Genomic DNA, 20,697 nt, shown 5'->3' on the forward strand with positions numbered 1-20,697 from the left:
TGTTGAGCTATATCAATATCCTGACCTCCATGACCCCCGGTCCTGGTATTATTAAGATAATATTAAACAAGAAATTGGCTGGCAAGCCATTGCTTGGATGGTTCTTCAGCTGAGTAACCAAGTAAAAAATAGCCACAAAAAAATCCCAAATCCATGGCAGGACTGCAACCACCAAACACTTTCTCATCTAACTCTGACACTATTGCCTCATTTCCGTTGCATGGTACGGCACGGCTTGACAATACTAAAAGGTGGAGTTAAAACACTGCAGACCACTGTTTGGTAAGAGAGAAGAGTCACTAGAATTGTCACTTGTGCGACACGGGACATCCTGCACAAACCGGCCATCAATAGCGGCTGCAATTCTTTAATCACTCGACCCAGATTTAAAAAAAAATGGCAGCCAGCAAAACAACGCCGTGGTCAATTGACAAAGGGCAGACGTTCCTCTGTTTGGTCGCTGATGAAAGGATCCAGAGAGTGTGTCGCGTTGAAAATGATGTCACGGCAGTCTCAGGCAGCATTGCTATGACAATCAGCTAAGAATCCTGCCTACATTGAGGGAGTACTAGCTGCAGTGGAAAACAAAAAGTACCTGGTACCAAAAGCAAGTCGAGTCGAGTAATGGCAATGGTAACCGCTCGCTGATGGAAATGGAATGTCAGGCAGTAAGAGCATGAAGATGGCAACAATACAAGTGCAATATCCTGAGGCATAAGACTGAGGCTGCATATTCTTTTGAAGTTCAAGAACCCACTGTAAGATCAGTTCCCTCAATAGATGAGCAGTTGCCTCAGGGGCCTCTGTCCAGTAGACCAGCGAGAAGAGGACACGGATTCCAGCTGGTGTACATATGGACACAAACGCACAAAGCTCTAAGAGAGTCGTCTTATCCCTCACTACTTCAGACAAAGACATAAGTGAAAGGGCCATGGTTGAGTCAACTCTATGCAGCACTAACTGCTACTGTCAGCGCTTTTCACCAGAGACTCTGCCTCATTTTCTGAAAGGGGAAGATGAAAGTGATCTTAAAAGGCGCTTAAGTGTTGAAGTGCACGATGCGGCTCTAGTGGGGACTGTGAATGAGAAGGGAGGGGATGCACAGTGAGAAGAGGTCTGACCATGTTCCATGTTTGACAGTAAGATATATTTGTCTGTCCCTAGATGAAAAGAAAGTGGATCCCGTGTGTCCATAAGGTTTATAGTACAGCCATTACATTCCTTTTTTTATTCAACACATTATTAAAATGTTGGGTATGTCCAAACATTTTCTTAGTCATTGATGACACAGGATTGATATCATACACAGAGAGCCAAGCATAATTGATGACAAATGACATAGGTCTTATACAACACTTATCTAAATCTAGGTAGGCAAAAATTTTAACCAAACTCAAATGAATACAAAAGAAAAAGGCACACAGAGGGAAAGCAATGGGGAAAAAATATCACTGCATTGCTTCTTACTAATTCACTGCTCAATGAAGCATGGAATAGCCTTAATAAAACATGCAATTTAGGCCAGTATTATCCAGATAATGGCTTTATCACTGAGCAAGTGTTGGGACACAATGACATAAAAGAGGAACTGAAGCATGAGCTGCTAATGTGCCACAGTAGCAAATCACTACGCGACAGGGCTTCAAAATCTCTTTTTGATTTGTGAAGTCCTTCTACACTGCACGTCTTATACCAAAGAAATTAACAACCATGTGTATAACCATGTATAGAGGCATTTCATATCATTTTAGATTAGGAAAAAGTCAATCAAATGTATAGCACTAATAATTTATGGTCAAATAAAGTTCTTTGTGACAAATCTTTGTCATGCTCATGCTGGTTTAGTAGCTGTCTCTATCTGCAGTACAAGCTTTCAGGAAGTCACTGGGTATGAACACATTAAAGCTAGAGAAATAAATGAAATGCAACTAAACATAAGTTTGACTGACACTTCAATCACGTTCAATCGATTCAAATTAATTTGAACGCAGCCTACGTAGCCTAATCCTGTACTATATTATAGGATAGACGTTGTTCTGTTCATTCGCTGTGATCTCCGCTACCTCACTTGAGTGACAAGCTAACAGGTGACTTCAGATGCATGTTAATGTCACTGTAATGCAGTTGCCTTATTAAAAAGGTAGCAAACAGCTTTACCTTTATCCATGATTTTTACATTGAATCTAAAGTGCTTCCACACAACTTCTCAGATGGATTATCCATTCAGCACGGCTTGTTAGTTTCCTCCATGTTGCATTAACAAAGAGAACGATACTAGCTTACATTGGTTTACTGATGGGGTAACAGAGTTTGCAACATATCAGAGTGACAAATGCCCCCTGCTGGAGTACAAGGCCTGATCTGTTATGCAGTGTCAATTTGGAATAATGGACAGATCATTACAGATCTTTTTTTTTTTTTTTTTTTAATTCCCCATGTTCAAATGGTAGTTACAGTTTCAAATGAAAAGTGACATCCCTGCATGTTCATTAAACAATTGAGTCTACCCTGAAACAGTGGTAGACATCAATGCTTAAAAATGTCTCCACCCACAACAAACAGGTGGGGCTTTGCAGCTGCCATACTAATGGTCTCAATCATCTAATCATCTAATATCATGTTAAAACAAAAGAAGATGTGACTAAATAAACTGAGGAAGCATAGCAGAACACCCCCACATAGGCCAGTCAGGATGGGGGAAAGGGTAGTATGAGGGAGGACTCGGGTATGCAAACGTCACGCACAGATAAGGAAGTCCTCAGAACGGCTTGTGGTGATGCCCATGGTGGGGAAGAGTGTTCATATGACAGATGGTACAGGCTAGGCAGTGTGTTGGGTTAGTGAAGAAACATATGGCACTCTCTAGATGATCTCATACACCAGCGCCAGGCCCAGTCGGAGGTGTAAATGCTTCTCTGCACCCTGCCAGAGAAAGCAGAACCGTTGATATCACCCAGCAAAAAACAATGTGGAGGCACACCAAGTATGAGCATGTGTGTTATGCGATATCTTAGGTGACTTAAGCATTTTATTTCACACCCTTACTAAAAAACAATTCTAATATATCACCACTACTGAGAACTGAACATTTTATAAATTGAAGCAAACACCCAGACTGATATTAGGAATATACTTTTTTAATGTCAAAAAGTGAATCTAAGAGTCAAAAGTAACCTTTTTTTTTTAAAACAGTCACATTTACCTTAATGTGTCATGCATACATTTTACTTAAATTACTTACTTACTTAAAATAATATCAAATATCTACCCTTTTCTCACATATATTTTCACAACTGAGGAAAGGCAATAATGTACTAAATTACCTTTTATTGCACTGCATACACTGAGTTTGACCATTAATTTCTAGTCAGTCAGATCTACATACATCTGTGGTTAGAGAACTGCAACTGCAATACACTGCAGTGCAGGTACAGTACCGGCCTTGAACATTTTTCCTCCACCTGTAGTAAGGAAAGTGATAAAAAAACAAACAAACATATAGCTTCTTCTCTACACCAAAGCACAAATATGCAGGATTTTATGGCTTGAACATCCTGTCTGTCCTTCCAGTTGTTGTCACAGTTATAGCTGCCCTGGTCTTCTATACCACTGGGTCCTTCTAACAAGCCCTTGGCTCTGTGTCTGGTATATCCCATGTCTCTCCCCACTGTTGGTGATGGGGAAACACAGTGGATGAGTCTGGGAGTCCATCCAGCAGAGGCTGCTGTGCAGTGAGTTTCCTCTGCGTTCGGTGCACAATGGGAAGCCCATACCACTGGATTTCATGAAAGGAGAGATCATATGATCTCACCCATCCCTACGTTTGCTAGTGCATGCCTCCACTCCTCAGCTGTTTTGCTGCAGGTTGGGTTGTTGCAATCTCCTCACGCTTTACTTTCAGCAAATACAGTACACCATGCAGCATCTGACTTCAAACTGGACACATGAATAATTTATTTTTACGCGAGGATCCATTGTCATTTTTTAATAAAATGTGTACTGATATTATCATACACAAATTTGACTTTGGCTTTGAATTAAACATCGGTATAAAAACAAAACACACCACACACTAGAAGAGTTGTGATGAGGGTGCTAGATTGTCTGATGTTGTCAGAAGCTGGCTACTTGGCCGACATAATATGCAAGATATCATATGCTTAGGTCTCCCCGAGAAGACTGGCACAACAACACAAACAGCAGACATGTCGCAATACACTTTATGCCAGTATTGTGTGGAAAGATGCTAGCTCCTGGTTTACAATGAGATCTGTCTCAATTTGCAGATCACAGGCGAGAGACAGAGGGAGTCTGAGCTGCCACAGTCTGAGAGCAAACAACTAAATTAGCACACTGAAAACAATCACTTTAAGATACACACAACAGTGTCCTTGGCCTTGAGATACTTTTATTTACACATCATCTGAGACACAGTGTGAGCTTCAATGACTTGGCTTTAAGGGCTCTTGAAGATCCCCAGTAGCCAAAAAAGAGCCTCTCTCCTTTTTTTAAAAAATAAACCACTATATATAAGCATTGCCAACAAAATGTTTTCAATGCAGGAACTGATGTTTACCTCAGTCAACTACATTTTGAATGCTTTCAAGCATGCCAACTTAAGACAGCAATGCGTGGCAGATTGAAACTGATGGAGACACATTTATCAGATGAATAGATCCTATAGATCTCTTTCTTTCCCTCTCCCTCATACACCATCACAAGAAGCACAAGCATAACCAAATCTGTACACACACACACACACACACACACACACACACACACACGTCTCATTAATGAGTTAATGTCAAGGTAGCTCGCTATTATTCAGTAAGCCAACATATCAAACTAACTATCCCTCTAATAAGCACACATGAGATTTGACAGCCATGCATAAAAACTGCTCTGTTTACACTGAATATTCATAGCCGAGTGAAATAAATTAAAATGCTTCCTACCTCTGTTAATTGTCATTCTGGCAGTGAGGCTGTGCTAAGCACAAAGAAGTGAAGAAGAGCAGCAGAGGTAAACTGAGGTGAATGAGGAGTGGGAGAAATTAAGGTAACTGAAACAGAAACAAAAACAAAAAGATAGAGAAAATGTAATCGCAACACAATTTGTTAAAGGAAAGTCAGGAGGATGACAATGGTAAAGAAGGACAACATATTCTGAACTCATCTGATATGAGGTGTTCATATACACGAGTATATGTTGTTCCCATTCATCACACAGGTTCAACATGCGGTGAAGATAAGAATCCAAAGCAATGTTTTCTTCCATCGCCGCTTTGTCAATGAATGATTGCTGGGGGAGGCAGCAGGCATGGCAGACATGAAGGGCTCTCGCAGCAAGGAAGGGGAGGGAAGATGTGGTTTTGATTTAGAATTCAGACTGAAAATCCATCAAGATTTGCTCAACAGATGCATCTGTCAAGTGGGGGCGACACACAAAGTGGACTGCATAATCACATTCTCTTTGACTGTAGCAGGGCACAGGTATGTGTATATGTCTGTGTATATTTGTGTGCATGTGCATGGCCGTGCATATCTGCTTCGAAGGCAAAGACGAAATCTATATTCATTACTGGACTTGCCCTGAAATCTCAAAAGTGCTAGACAGCAACCAGGTGTTTGTGAAAAACCTGCATTATATACTGTGTTTACATACACACATACATACATACATACATACATATACTGTATATATATGCATTATGTTATGTTACGTTATGTAACTTCAAGGTCCAAAAGTGTATTCTTCAAAACTAAAGCTTAGTGCTTGGGCTGTCACACACACAACACAAAAATTAAAAGCTTGGGTATGAGATAGTGGATATGGGTCACTAGTTTTGGACAGACAGCAGGAGTTACAGGGCCATTCTCTCTGTGTCCCAGTGGAGCACACATTACAAAAACTTTGGACTTTCTAATAACTCCCTGCACGGCTCTCCCAGTATGGGGCCACAGAAATCAAACCCTACTTTCCATGAGCCTTTAGCTTGTTGTGAGTCACCCATCTGCCACAATGTAAACTCTCCCCTAAGAGCTGTCATTCAAGTTAAAAGGGAATCAATGGTCCATGTCGGATACTTTTTTATGTTTTGATAGAGAAGGAGAAAGATTTTAAGCTATTTGTCCTCAGTTGTAATAGAACAAATCAATCTGTGTCCATTTTAGGAGAGTTGGACCACTCTACAGTACATGAGAGGAGTGAGAGGAGTTTCTTTATAGCATAGCAGCAATTGAACTGTCAACTTAACCACTTCATGGTTAAATGAGTGTAGCAGAGAGGAAAATACTGGTTGGTGAGCATGTGTGTGTGAGTGTTTGTGTGTTTGCGTGCTCATATGGGCAAGCTTACCCTACATATGTCATTCATCTGTGTCTGTGCTTCCATGCTTGACTGGTTCATTCTATTGTGTGTGCAGGGAACCAGGGGCTCACAGCAGGATATCAGCACCACGCAGAAATCCATTGGAGTCGCTCCTGGTCAGTTCAGATACCCCAACCATCCATATCCTCTGTACAGAGCCATACCTCATGTCCTCTACAGTGGAAAGCCATGAAACAGAGCTCCATCTAGGGCTGGCTTCACACCCTGCCTCCCCCTCACCCCCTGGGAGTCAGCGCTTGACAGTCTCAGTTTGCATTTTAGCCCAACGGATCTTAACTAAAGAGGTTACTGATCTCCCGCTTTCTCTCATTCTCTATCACATTCATGTATGACCTAACGTGGCCCAAGAGTGAGCCATACACATTCATGTGAGAGCATGAAAAGACACAGTGTGTATCTGAAGAAATAAAGCGTCAGTAGATGCTCACTTGCATGCTTAAATAGTGAGCCAGCAATGGTCACAGTATACACAAAGTGTGAGAAATACACACACACACACACGTACTAGGACACTGACCAAACCAAAGCTTAGTGCATACATGTAAATGAGAAGACAAAGCAGTACGCTGTGGGAATAGAGGGGTTGATTTACTAAGCCAACCGCAACGGTTAGAACTGCAAAAATTGTCTTGCCGCATGTTTTCAATTTAACACTCATGATTTAAGTGGTCACAGCCACAGTCGAGTTCATTTGAATGCACTGCTGCTAATTAAGACCTGATGCTGGGCTATTTAACACGAGGCTTGTCCATTTCTCGAAAGCAATGGAGCGCAAAAGAAAGTGTTCTGCTACTGAGCTTGACATACTGGTTGAAGAAAACATTTAAAATATTTCTGAACTGCCTGCAATGATAAATCACTTTCAGCCACCATTTGTATAAAGTTTCTTTCACTCTGCACATACAGTATTTTGCAGTTCAACATAGAAATGTCCTAAAACAGATTTTGCAATAACCCAAACATGCAATTTTTTGAAGTGCCACTTTTCAGTTGCCTGGACAAAAATTCAATGCAGCCCCACAACTATATCATAACTATGGACAAATGCTATCTGACTTGTTAGCGTCTAAAAAAGCATCCCGAGTTATAATTAAATCACACCTTGAGTCTGGCCTGGGTTTTATCGAGCTGTCTGTTCCCTTCTAACTCTTCCGTTCCAAGTTTTCTGTCTCTCCGTTTCTTCCCCTACTAAGCAATATAGGTACTGTCATGAAAATATATATACTCTTCCTCCTATTCAGTTTATCTTTGTCTGTATTGTAACCAGGGCCACTGAAAGCAGCACCCCAGGCGCTGGAGCCCAAAGGTAGCGGTAAGAGTGGCACCTCGCTGGCCAACAAACTGCTGTTTGAAAGCCGCTGCTGTAGTCGAGAGGACACTGAATAAAAAATAAAGCTGAGGGTGGAAATATACACTGTATGTGTTGGGCAGTTTGGTGTGTGGGAAGAGAGTAGAACAGGGAAGGTAGGGGATGGAAGAGAAAGCTATGTGTGGGTGCATACAAATGTGTGTTAAACCATCTTTGTTCCTGTAAGTACAATGTATTTGTGAAGATTTGGGTTACAAGAATAAAATTAGAGTTACAGTCACTTCCTTGCATGGCTTTGTGCGAGTGTGTGGGGGCAATAATCCAAATTGTAACCAAGGATAAAAAATAAACAAACATGCAAAACGTGAAAAACTGAACACGAGAGGTTGTGAAACAAATTAGCGCAGATGAGTGCGTGATGAAAAACCAAGGAGACACAACCGCTAAGCTCAAAAAACTCAGCCTTCCACACATAAGTAAACAGCATAAAGACGCGATTAAACTTGATAAAACGTCCACCCTCATTAACCACGGCCATTTGCACGTCCTGTAGCAGGGCCAAAGAGCCATGCAGCACAAATAGGACAGTTTCACAGTGTACAGCAGTACAATTACATAGTAATTAAAACCAAAAAACAGTTTACAAAACCCTAAAACTAACTTATTATCAACACTAAAGTACTAAAGAATTACCATATGTATAAATCTATACAACATGAGAATAGTTGTGCGGTGAAGCGAGGTCGTGCCCACGTGCTTAAGGGACGAACAGACAATTTCCTATGTATTTCAACAAGCTTCATGTGTTACTGGAGCAAAGTGCACCACAAATAATGAGAACACTACTACTCATCCCAGATCATATTGCCATGTCATCAAAAGACTGAGATTGGCAAACGTGACATTTCAAAGAAGTTTTAAATAAAAGTAATTCTACTCGGCCCAAAACAGAAACTTTCACTTGCACGCAGACTCATCAGTTTATTTGTCACATAGCTAATCTCAAATCGACCCAGCTAGAATATGGCTGAAAATCAACCCTCTATACGTTTTAATTACTGACTCAAATGTGTCTACAGTATTGACACTGCATTGAGAGTTGACAACTGTGAAGTATCAAAAATTAGCACTGAATGGTATTTCCTGACTTAAGTCAGAGATTTGCCAATTTTACAATATTTTATTTTGGCAAAGTTCTTGTAGACCATGGTTGCTTGAGTTCGTACAACATTACATACTGCTGTTTCAGAAGCCTGGCTTGTTGCGTTGAATAAATAAAAAGGATTCAAAGAAAACAAATAAATTCCTCAAAGTAAGGTATGACTTTATTATCGGTACCTTAACTCAGGCATCTTATTGACACTTGTATCAAACCATTTCAAACAACTAAAAAACCCTAGAGGGCAGGCTGCTCCTTTCTCTGTGGTCGAGTGGACATAGGTGAACTGCATGGCTGTGTGTGTGTGTGTGTGTGTGTGTGTGTGTGTGTGTGTGTCCCCTCTACTCACTGAGTCTCTTTGCAGCCTCCAGGGCCTCAGAAGCTGTGTCGGCCACATAGAAGCGCTGGACAGCCACACCACTCTCTTGCATCAGCTTCTTGCTCTGGTACTCTTGCAGATTCAACCATCTCCTGGGACTCAACCAGGTGCACTGGAAGGGAGGAAGGGAAAGAGGGAGGCAGAATGACTAAGTGTGACTTGTAAGTGAAAGATAGTTAACACAGTGCTATAAAAGGTACCCATCTCGAGGGTTCCATCATGCCTAATGATAACAGTTTTTCCTCTTCAGCTCAACATCTCTCCAAGCCTGTGCACTCTGCCACATTTTACATATACAACACCAAAATATGTCTAACACCTGCCTCGGAGTGCACAGGCTACATCCTTTCTCCTCTTTCCTCCTCCTTGTCTCCCCCGTCCTACCATCTCTCTCTCTCTCTCTCCTTTTCCTGTAATGAGGCAGGCAGCCGGGCCTAAGCTGCAGGACAGCTCTCGAGCTGTTTGCTCCATCAGCAGACACAGGCCCTGTCAGCTCCAGCTGTTGTTGCTATTAAAAGGAAATTGGCTTTTTAATGTGATGGGGAGACACATGCAGTGTTAGAGTTAGAATCCCTCTGCACCAGCACACACTACTATGCGCATGGGTGTCTGTGTGTGTGTGTCTGTGTGTGTGTGTGCACGTATGGGTATGTGTGCGTGTATTCAAATGTTTTCACAAGAAAGATCTTCAGGGAGTCGTTAAGGAGAGAAAGGCCATTAAAGTAAAGGGAAAACAAGGATTGCAAGGTAAATTGTGGTTCAGCATTTAAATGATGCTTCAGTGTGTGTATTTCCTTACCTAGTGAAGATTAAACTAACATGATAATAACATCAGAATTGCACTGCATTATGTTGCTGACTAAGTTAAACTGACCTAAGCTGTTATCTACTGTTACTCTGTTAGGGCTACACTATGCACTAGTTATTTGAGGACACCTGCATGAACATACTGTAAGGCGCACATGTGCACATTATAATGCAGAAGATGATGACATCTTGTGGTACTATTAAGATGTTATTGTATAGTATGTTGTTGGCATATGCCACCATTATTGTACACTACCGGAACATTGTTTGTAATACATTATGAATACAGCAAAATCAAATGCCCCATCCCAACAGCTGTGCTTAAGTCTACACGGTCGATATTCTTCTCTTAACAACAGTCACTAGTTTTTGAAAGAAGTAGCCAGCTGCTCCAGGTCGGTTCTGTGCATACACAGTGGGAAAAAAACATTCCTGTGGGGACAAACACACAACCTAAAATATGGCAGTTGCATCAAGCAGCGCACCGCACCTTGAAATTGAATCTGCGTCCTTCTAAACTGACAATTGCAGCAGTCAAGTGAAATTATTTTGAAACAGGCAACAAAAAGGTGGCCAACCGACATGACCAAATGTTACAAGATGAAAATAGTGGTGCTGTGAATATTTAGAGAACCTTAGTATTAGTATCTAAAAATATGCTATTGTGAAAGAAAATAAAAATAGTAGTTTGACAAAACAATCTTAACTCAAGAACTTTTACACTCAAGCAAAAATAGTGTCTTAAATGGGACAATTGAACAACAGTGGGTGTTTTGGGGGCACAAAGTTGAAAGCAACATTTTTGCTATGAACACGAACATCATTAATAATTTTAAAAAGATATATAGAGAGATATTGAAGTGGTTATATGAATACTCCATTATGTTAACTTTGTTTAAACCTGCATTGAGTCACACAGTGACTACAGGCAGCATGTCTAGGCTGCATTATATGACATGTCTTCATTTGGACATGTCGCCACTAAACTTTAGGGGTTTAGGGAACTGGAGAAACACAACAATAAACCTAAATTATGTTTGTCAATGCCTGTGTAGTACAGAGCATGTTCCATGAATGACCAAGAGTCAACAGGTTTTATGCTAGGTCATTTGACTGCAAACTGCTTCATTTAGAAGGGAGCTAAAATGAAATCTTCTGGAATGGTCTTAAAAACCTCAAGACACTTGGACTCAGGGTTAATGGTTTTTGTTGTTTTCGTTGAATTGCATTCTTTATTTGAAGTGTTTTCCTGCAACAAATTACACAAATACCTGAACGAAGTTCTAAAATTTGTCATTTTTTGTGTTTTTTTAAGGCTTCGTAGAAAAGGTTTCAGTCGTAGTCATCTGGACACTGTTTTCAGAATCAAGACGTTTCAAGCCGACGTCTTGATTCTGAAAACAGTGTCCAGATGACTATGACTGAAACCTTTTCTACGATAGAACACTCCTGGACGAATGAGGGACTACACAGTCATATTTTTAAGGCTTATAAAGTCAAAAAATAATAAATATTATGCATGTGTTCTCATGCATAATAATTCATTCAATATCCAGATACCCCAAGATTACCTTAACAATGTTTGCATGTGTGCATGAGAAATATATGAAAATATGTACACATGCATGTGTGCAAACATATCACACTCACTATATCACTAAAACCACTGCATATACAATGAAAGAATAATGATGGATGGATTCAAGAGCAACAAAAGACAGAGGTGCTGATCAAGCAAATCCATTTTTTAAGACTCTACATACAGCAGTAACCAAAAAAAGAAACGGTGACAACCAAGATGTTTTTGTGGACATGTGTGTGCATGCACATGCAATGTGTGTGTGTGTTTTTAGGCTGCGATTTGATTCAGTGGTGCATGGGGCGTGACAAGGCCACTCTGTGCCTTTCAAAGTTGTCAGTCACTCCATCATTCATGAGGGGGAAAGAATAGGAACACAAGGGTGAGGGGATTGAAAGGGAGTGTATTTGTTCAACACCTCTGAACCATTAAGTGATGGAGGGAGTGAAATGTAATCCCGACTAACCCTTAATGGTTATTAGTGATTAAAAGCTAATGAGCTTGACATGGTCACTCTAATTGGGAAAAGCCAAGCCAAACCGTTTTTTAATCTAGAACTAAGCACAATCATCAATGGGCCTCAACTGAAAACAAAACCGCATGACTCGTAATTCACAATCAGCACCAAAACCAACCCTCTCTGTGCCACAGCACACTGTATTAGTATGCTTTTCGCCATTCCAACTCTTGTGAGAGCCTGTTGGGAGACTTCATTAGAGCCAAAATGGGTTGTTTTCTAGGAGAACCATGCATGCTGATCCATATTGGCCTCTTCTCTCATATAAATGAATACAGTAATGAGGGGCATCTGCAGGTCACCTCTGCAGTCTCGTCTACAATACCATACTATTCATATGTTTCAGTTATTGCAGTTTGTATTTGTACATGTCGAGCTATGCTTTCAAGTCTATCCCCCAAAGCACTCTATAAACAGCCAATACTGATGATGTGACTCTCTTGCAGGAGTCTGTAGAGGTTCAAAGACAGGGCAAGAAATGAACTGCAGGATTGCATAAAGATCTGTATAGCAATATAAATAAAAGAATAAATCTGAAAAACAACGACAGGAAAAATTAGAACAGAATTTAGGAAAAATTAAAATAGATTTGGACAAAATGGTTCTGTCTGTATCTGTCTGTTGTTGAGCAAAACTTGGCTAGTGTGTATGATTCTAAACATTCACTCTTTTTCTGCCTGTAGCTCATTCCTACATGTCCACTTAAGCGGAACATATCCCACAGCCTTAACAAGCCAAGCTGCAGAACAAGATTTCTCTGTTTTGTGGACTCATTTGACTGCTGTCAGGTACCTGCAGGGCCTCCTCTCTTAAAACATCCACTTCCCTTGCCATTCAAACTGTTCGCCTTGGGAGGATCAGCTCTGCCGCCTGGGTGCATGTCTCCATCTGTCAGTCTACCTTTTGGTCTACATTACAAAAGAAAACGGCAGATGAAAGCCTGTCACAGGGACAGGTTACACGTCTTTTCAACAGGAAGTATTGTCAGATCACACCGAGACATTAACTGGCAGGTCTAACCATTAGGATTAGATTTTGAAATTCATCACTCAAAGAACATCAAAATATGGTCAAACTTGCACTGCGATCAGATGTTGACAAGGTGTGTACAGCAACACTCTAAGCTCAATATGGACACACTGGTGGTTACGTCAGCAATATGACACCCTACAGTCATTCCCAACTCTACTGGTCCAAGCTTTTGCATGTGAAACTCATAAAGCAACTTAGCGTTAGAGATAACAATCCATCAGTGACGACACATTATCGTCACTTTTGGCATCACTTTTAGAGAAACTGAGAGAGGTTCAAGATAACATTAGCAGCATAAATCCCCCTGCTGGCTGCAGGCTCCAGCACCTCTAATTTATGCATCACTAATGTTATCCAACAATTATTTATAACTTTGCTTGGAAATATTAATGTGATCTAAACAGAGTTAAAATTAAATTCTCAAAAGTACAACAGTTTGGTAATTCTGGCACATCTGATCACATAAAGATCCATTGCAAGTAATAGTGAAACCATGTTAGCCAACACAGAAAAGTCTTAGGAAGGTTGAGAATACAGAAAACGTGCACTGCCTCTTAGATGGAGGAACACTGTTGTAGTACACAGACTCAAAAACATGGGAGGATGTCCTAAAACCACTGGTGGATGACAATAATGTGACCTGAAAGCCACTGCCATAGTCTAAAAGGAAAAGAAAAATCTTTGATCCCAATTCCTGCCAAAATTAAGGCACACCTTTGTAGAGAAAGAGGCAGCAATCATGTAAATCTGCTATTAGCCTTCCCAAACCAGCTAACTAAGAAGCTCAAACCAATACATATCAATTAAAAATGGTTCTTCTGTCAGCCAAAAAAGGGAGGAGTGAGGATGGGGAGGAAAAATAGCTATGCAGGCTTCCCAAAATAACAGCTGCTGCTTACTAGAGAAGTCAAGTGCGGCTTGAGGTGTCCCTCCAGGCACTGACAGTTACCTTGGGCAAAACACCAGAGAATGGAAAGGAACCTAGGGCACTTTCTAGTATGTCCTAGACCCATAGACACTTTCTATCAAAGATGGGCTCTTACTTGGCACTCTAATAACAATAAACCTTCATATGCAGCCTGCACAGAAATAGTCATCCAGTGATGTATTTTTACTTTACAACTGTCTGCTGATGTTGATGTCTTATTGTTGCCAATAAGTGTACATAATCATGATACTATATTGATAATAATAAACTTTATTAAATTTTAGCACTTTTCTAAACACAGTTACTAAGCAAAGAAAAAAGCAAATCAGAGAACAACTGTCAAAGAGACAACATTTAGAACATTCATTATTCAGTTCTGTTTATGACCACTGTGGCCAGTGTAGCCTAGTTTCAGTTTACTTGATATAGACACACAACTTTTATTTGTTTGTTGCCGTCATCTCCAATCCATCACCTCAAACAAGTTTAACATTGGTACATAACTACATAGATATGGAAAAGTATAGAGTTAGATCAGTCTCACTAATAATGAATGCACACAGAAGGATTGACAAATGTATTTCGGGATTTATATATAAATGACTCTCTCCACATAAATATTTTTCAATGCACACAACACTACTTATTGTTGTAAATAAATCTAAATCAAATGCACAAATAAAACAATACGGTACACAAATGTATTTCTGATGCACACACAAATATTTCTTGTTTTAAATAAATGTAGGTAGAAATCCACAAATACATGGATTTGAAAGTATTAGCAAATTTCATCAAAAACATATTTGGATATTGTTACATTAATATACAAACTGTTGAACCTGCATTTACAAACTGCTTGTCATTTGTGAACTTAACAGCATTTGTGTGTGGGTTCGGTTTTTTGAGACTGCCCTGACGTGGCTCGATTCACAAATGCTTTTTTTCAATGGAGAATTATCTGTAGCCAATCAGATGGCTCCTTACGCTTAAGCCAATCATGTAGATGGGAGAGACAAAACCTGGGATGCCTTGGGGGAAGACCCGCCCTTACTCGTTCTCTGATTGGCTATACAGTTCCAGGCGTCTGCTAAAGCCTAGCAAGGATGCTACGAACTAGACAGGCCCAGGAAGAGAGTAACTCAGCCATGGCAGCTCCCGTTTTTGGGGCTTCTCTCTGCAGTTTTGGTGCTACTGGAACAAAAACGTGAGCTGCCATGGCTGAGTCGCTCTCCTCCTGGGCCTGTATTTTTGTGTGCATTGAAAAATATTTTTGTGGAGTCATTTATATATAAATCCTAAAATACATTTGTGAATCCTTTCGTGTGCATTAATTATTAGTTAAACTGATAGAACTCCATAGAGAACCCATTAGCAGCTGAGTGAGTTAAGACATATTAAATACAAAGAACAATGTTGTTTAGATTATGTGTAGTGATCCTTCCCAACCTTCGCATACTTAGAGATTTTACCTTCAAATAAGCCACCGAAAACAAGACTCTGTGCCAAATTCAACTACTAATAGCATGGCATATAAATAAACATATAAATAACCCTATCCTTCTATATTTTACAGTTAACTCTTTATTTATAATTAGCCCCTAAGTGTCTTAAAATTGCTATGCTTTAATGTTGTTACATTTATAATATTCCAAGTTTCTTGTTTTTAATTTATATTGTGAGTATTGAAGCTGAAGACAATTTTCCACATTGTGGACAACTGAGCTCCCCAACTAACGAACTAAAACAAACTTTATTACCACACTAGGCTAGCAGGTATAGACTGCAATGGGAATGCATTGGGGATGCAGGAGAAAAATCTAATCACAAATAGCAATTTTTTACTTGATGATTTTTAATACGCCATAATAAATCAATATTTTTAGTCAGCATATTTGAGGCATGTAATTATTTTACTATGTTCAAAGTGCATAAAATAGCACTTGGCTGAAACGACATATTCAATTCCTTTGTGACAGTGCAGGTCATATTACTAGATGGAAAGCAAAAACAAACACGAGTGATGATGATAATACACAAGTAAGAAATGATGAATTATGAACTTACTGTAACTTCATAAATATGTAATTTTGTGAACTTACTTTATTGTAAATACAACTGTTGTCTGATATTAGAGACTCAAAGGATGATGTTGAGACTTTTTTATTTTTACCTGGCTGCCATTAGTGATGATCTGAGAGATGACACATGACTGACTAGTTGTATTAATGAACTTTCTGAACTTCACCTGCGTGGGAATCACTGAGTCCTTTGTGAATGTTGTATTCTTAATTATGCTCTGATGATGGCCTGATGCCAAAATCTCAAAATCTTTCTATTGTTTACTACTCTCTTATTGTGCTACCAAGACGTTTTGACATGTGCATGTATTCTTGACTGCTTGAATTCATAATTAAAAAGATGAAGTGAGGCTTGGTATTACTACAGCCATTTGTGAAATCTGTCACGGCAAAGTCCATAAATGCTGTAATACCACCTGCATGCAGGCACAACTGTCTTGACACCATCCAGAGTTAAAACACCGAGTAAGAAAACAGGAGGCAACCTGTTGCTTTGCCTGCCAAAACATTGTGTAAGCGATGTTCTCATTATTTATAAAAATAGATTTTAACCCATAAAACAATGTAATATGCTGCTTTGCTAATTAAAAGAAATCTTACTTAAAATATCATTAAAAGTACTGAAATATTTAGGGACGCCCCGGTAGCTCACCTGGTAGAGCGAGTACCAATAAGGCTGAGTCCTTACTGCAGCGGCTCGGATTTGATTCCAACCTGTGGCCCTTTGCTGCATGTCATCCCCCCCCCACAAGTTGCAAAGTATGAGGAGAAATTTCAGGCATCCAGGGTTTCAGAAGGAAAAGTTCTGTTCACTTTTTGAATAGACAACGTAAAGTAACTGGCAGCTCAAGTGAAATCATCAGTAAAAAAGATAAACAACTGTGTTAGAAAAACTCTGCTTCTGGGGAGTTGTGGTAGGTTAGTGGTTAAGACACATAACATATACTATGATCACAACATCCCTGATTCAGGACCTTTGTTACACGTCTTTCCCTGTCTCTCTCCCCTCATTTCCAGTCACCTCTCTATTGTCCACTTTCAAATAAAGGCATAAAATGTCCAAAAACGGTACAACGGTACAAGCCTGTGTACATAAAAATGTAAGGAGAGAAGTTAACTCTGATTCCCACTCTGATCATGTTGGTAAGAAACATCCAATCACAGTTTCAAATTCTGTAAAGCATGGCTAACGGTGATCTGAAGCTAAAGATTACACTTTGTAGAAACCTAATAATACATTCAAGAGTTTAAATCCATCCAGTTTCAGACTCTGGGTCAGTGCTAGTGGAATTTATGAATCATAATGTAGTGTTATGCAATGACGAACCATTATGAATTAACTATAGCTCTGCTTTGCATATTTGACCTGCTTTACCAGAGCGATGTCGGTTGAGGCTCATGGTAGTGCTGACGATAAATCGTATTTTCATCATCATCGCAAAATGAACATGCGCGATAAACATTGCAAAAGACTGCCTGAAGCGCGATGAATAAGAAAAATCAATTAATTTAGGGATGGATACCGAAACCCGGTTTTAAACGGGCACTGGAGCTAGAGACCGTAGTATTTATTATCACGCTGCAGCCTCTGCCCTGCTCTCTGTCTCGGAGGCGAGCTCCTCCACATACACACACGCGCGCACGCACAGCGGCCAGCAGAGCCGCGGTGGAGACAGTGAAGATAACTCGAAGATTACTCAAGCTGGGGCAACTACGTTCATTACTGTAAGTGCAATAAAACCTGTATGTAGTCTAACTTTTAGCTTAGTTTGCCATATACCTTAAAATTTGCCAAATTCTTGTAAACTTACTGCTGGCTGAGACAAAGGGAGGGAGGGGGACAGAGGACAGGAGTAAGGACTGATACTGACTACCAATTGTGCAACTCTGTACTCACAGAATTATAATACAGATTCATTTGCCTCCTTAAAAGTAGATATATCATATAAAGAGATCCCATTTTAGTCCTTCTGTGTGGAATACACTACCCTTCAGACAAATCATGGCCACAGTTATGGTTTCAGTCACTCCTAGTCATGCTTAGGCTAATGCTATCAGATAGTCAAATCGTGATACTGCTGAGGTCTTGACGGGAAAGGAATAATCCGAGTGCTACGTCTGCCCTGGAAGAAAGAAGTAAGTGGCGAATGACAGTATGGCAGCAAGGCAGGCAGGCAAGCAGGCAGCTGGCCTGCAGTCCCCTGAGACACTCTCTCTACAGTAATTATCATCAGCAGCACTCTAGAGACAATCCTACCCAGTCCTTCTACCTAACTACTGCTCTACTTATTCTTAATACATACACACACACACACACACACACACACACACACACACACAAAGAAGAAGCGAATAGACACACATGGGATGTGTTGTGCACTCTGGTGAAGACACACTATGGCACAAACAAAGTTGTATGCTCTGAAACGGGCCCTAGATGGCATAAATATTCACAGCAAACTCCTCTACACACAAAAGCACTCAAGATCTTTCTCATGAATGCATCCAAGTGACAAGAAGTGCAGCCCAGTGGCAAGAGAGAGTCGGAGTGGTGACAATGATAAACAGCAATGTTCTCTATTAATATATGGAGATGAGGAGAAAAAGGCCAAAAAAAAAAGACATTTAAAGAACAGGTATTCATTTTGCAAATCAAAATAGACAGGATTTCTCATTAGCACTAATGCCATAGAATACAGGTAGAAAAAAACTGCAAGGTGGAAATTTGAAATGCAAGCGTGCACATTAGTAACAAGCCTTTATGAATCAACAAGCAAAACTCTGTCGCCTTTAGCTTTCCAGTATTTGTTCAAATCAGCCATTCTGACAAAGCACTTGGCTCATCATCAAAACGCCAGAAGCAGGTTCCAAAAAGGCCCACAAAACATGTACCTGGCTTTCCCTTTAGGTCAGGGACACATGCATTTCCAGGGAGCTAAAAATATGCCATGACCAAACCCATGAAGACATACAGTATTAATATGATACCACTCTAATAATAGCACATCAGTGTCTCCATTATGTTTTACACCCTAGCAACTGTATTTCACTTTTGATGCAAAAGCACAGAAAAACCTTTACTACAAAATTCAAATTAGGCAAAGGAGAAAGAAGCTGAAATCATATTGAGGAAGCACTTGCTCTGTGAAAGAATTTTGCTTTCAGCAGGCTTGCAGCAAGAGTCTTGACTTTCAGCGAGTGATCACAAAATGTCATCGAAATACACATATAATACATATATATAGCAGAGGTGGAACTTTTCTTTCTTAGAAAAAGGCTTTTTGTTTAAAGTCAAAAACAACCAGATCAGATCTAAATGGTGCTTTGATGAATGTTTTGATCAAAGTGTCTAACTTTGAGAACACTCACACAACAAGGTGCAGATCAGTGTGAGTTTCAGTACCAGTCCATTGTATGAGGTTATTTCTGGTAAACAGTAGACATTTGATAAAGCATGGTGTACTGGGGAAGAGTTGTGCAATGTGTTTTGATGGATTTGCATTTGATTAATGGCTCAAAATAAAATTAAATCTCCAAATCATGCAAATATAATCATATGTATAGGGCCTATTTGGTTTTGCAGAAGAAAAAGGTAGTCCATAGATACAGGACATGCAAAAATATTTTCTGTTGGTGAAAATTCATGTAGCCTATAAAATTTGCAGTCTGATCCCCATTAATATATACTGTACTTATATTACCTCCTAAAGCTGACATTTAGTAGTCAATATTTAAAACAGTTAGTGCAGCCCTGTTAGTAATTGTGTTAGTAAAATTCAGAACTCTGTTAAGGTGATCTCTTGACACAATAAAATAATCACAACACTTGAAATGTTTAACAAAAACCAACATTAAAAATGATGCAGCATATCAACCCAATTTGATCAAAAACTATGTGGTGGAATAATGTTGAGTTAAATGCAAAGAATATAGGAGAAAAGTGGATAAACAACTCACAAAGACATTTCCTAAAATGAAATTGTGTTGACATTCATAAGTAAAAAAAGAACAAAGGAATCTTTGGAACATTGAAATGTGCTGAATAAACTATGTCACCATACGGCCGCTCTCTTCACTGAGCACTCAGAGTGGCTGTGCCCTCACACAAAGACACAGAAAGGACAGACAGTGCTATGGCACCAGCTGCATCAGATTGCCAAGTCCTTGTCACAGCTGTACTGAACCACGAGTGGCATTGAAGGACAAAATCTTGGTGTAGTCAACGCTACTCCCAAAACACTTCTGTGGCTGGTCCATATGGTATTCAGCACAGCATCATGCAACATCAGGACTTCTCCTAAGAGGCACAAAATTGTGCAGTCTTGTGTTTGGTTGAGAGCAGCATGCACAATGTCAAACCACACTTGTTGTGAGAAGTGTCATCACAGTGAGGGGATGTCTGATCTTGGCACTTTGCAAAGTCACTTCAAGACATGCCACTACTTTGTCGTTTGCCCTTCTGTTAAACTTAAGGAGTCAATATCCTAGGGCTAATTTAAAGCAGTTGTCTTTATCA

The 20,697-nt window shown here is 39.9% G+C and overlaps 1 protein-coding gene across 3 annotated transcripts in view; it reads right to left on the reverse strand.

The window, feature by feature from the left end:
• The window catches only part of suclg2 (succinate-CoA ligase GDP-forming subunit beta), a 91,288-nt gene that overhangs the window by 62,211 nt on the left and 8,380 nt on the right, over window positions 1-20,697 (reverse strand). For all 3 annotated transcript variants that reach the window (XR_006374562.1, XM_044166564.1, XM_044166573.1), the window contains exon 2: window positions 9,208-9,349. Coding sequence is in view for 2 of the 3 variants with exons in the window: in XM_044166564.1 (XP_044022499.1) it covers window positions 9,208-9,349 (142 nt within the window). In the remaining variant the exon portion in view is untranslated. The remainder of the gene's footprint in view (window positions 1-9,207; window positions 9,350-20,697) is intronic.

Source organism: Siniperca chuatsi, linkage group LG2, assembly GCF_020085105.1.
Source record: "Siniperca chuatsi isolate FFG_IHB_CAS linkage group LG2, ASM2008510v1, whole genome shotgun sequence".
Lineage (NCBI taxonomy): Eukaryota > Metazoa > Chordata > Actinopteri > Centrarchiformes > Sinipercidae > Siniperca > Siniperca chuatsi.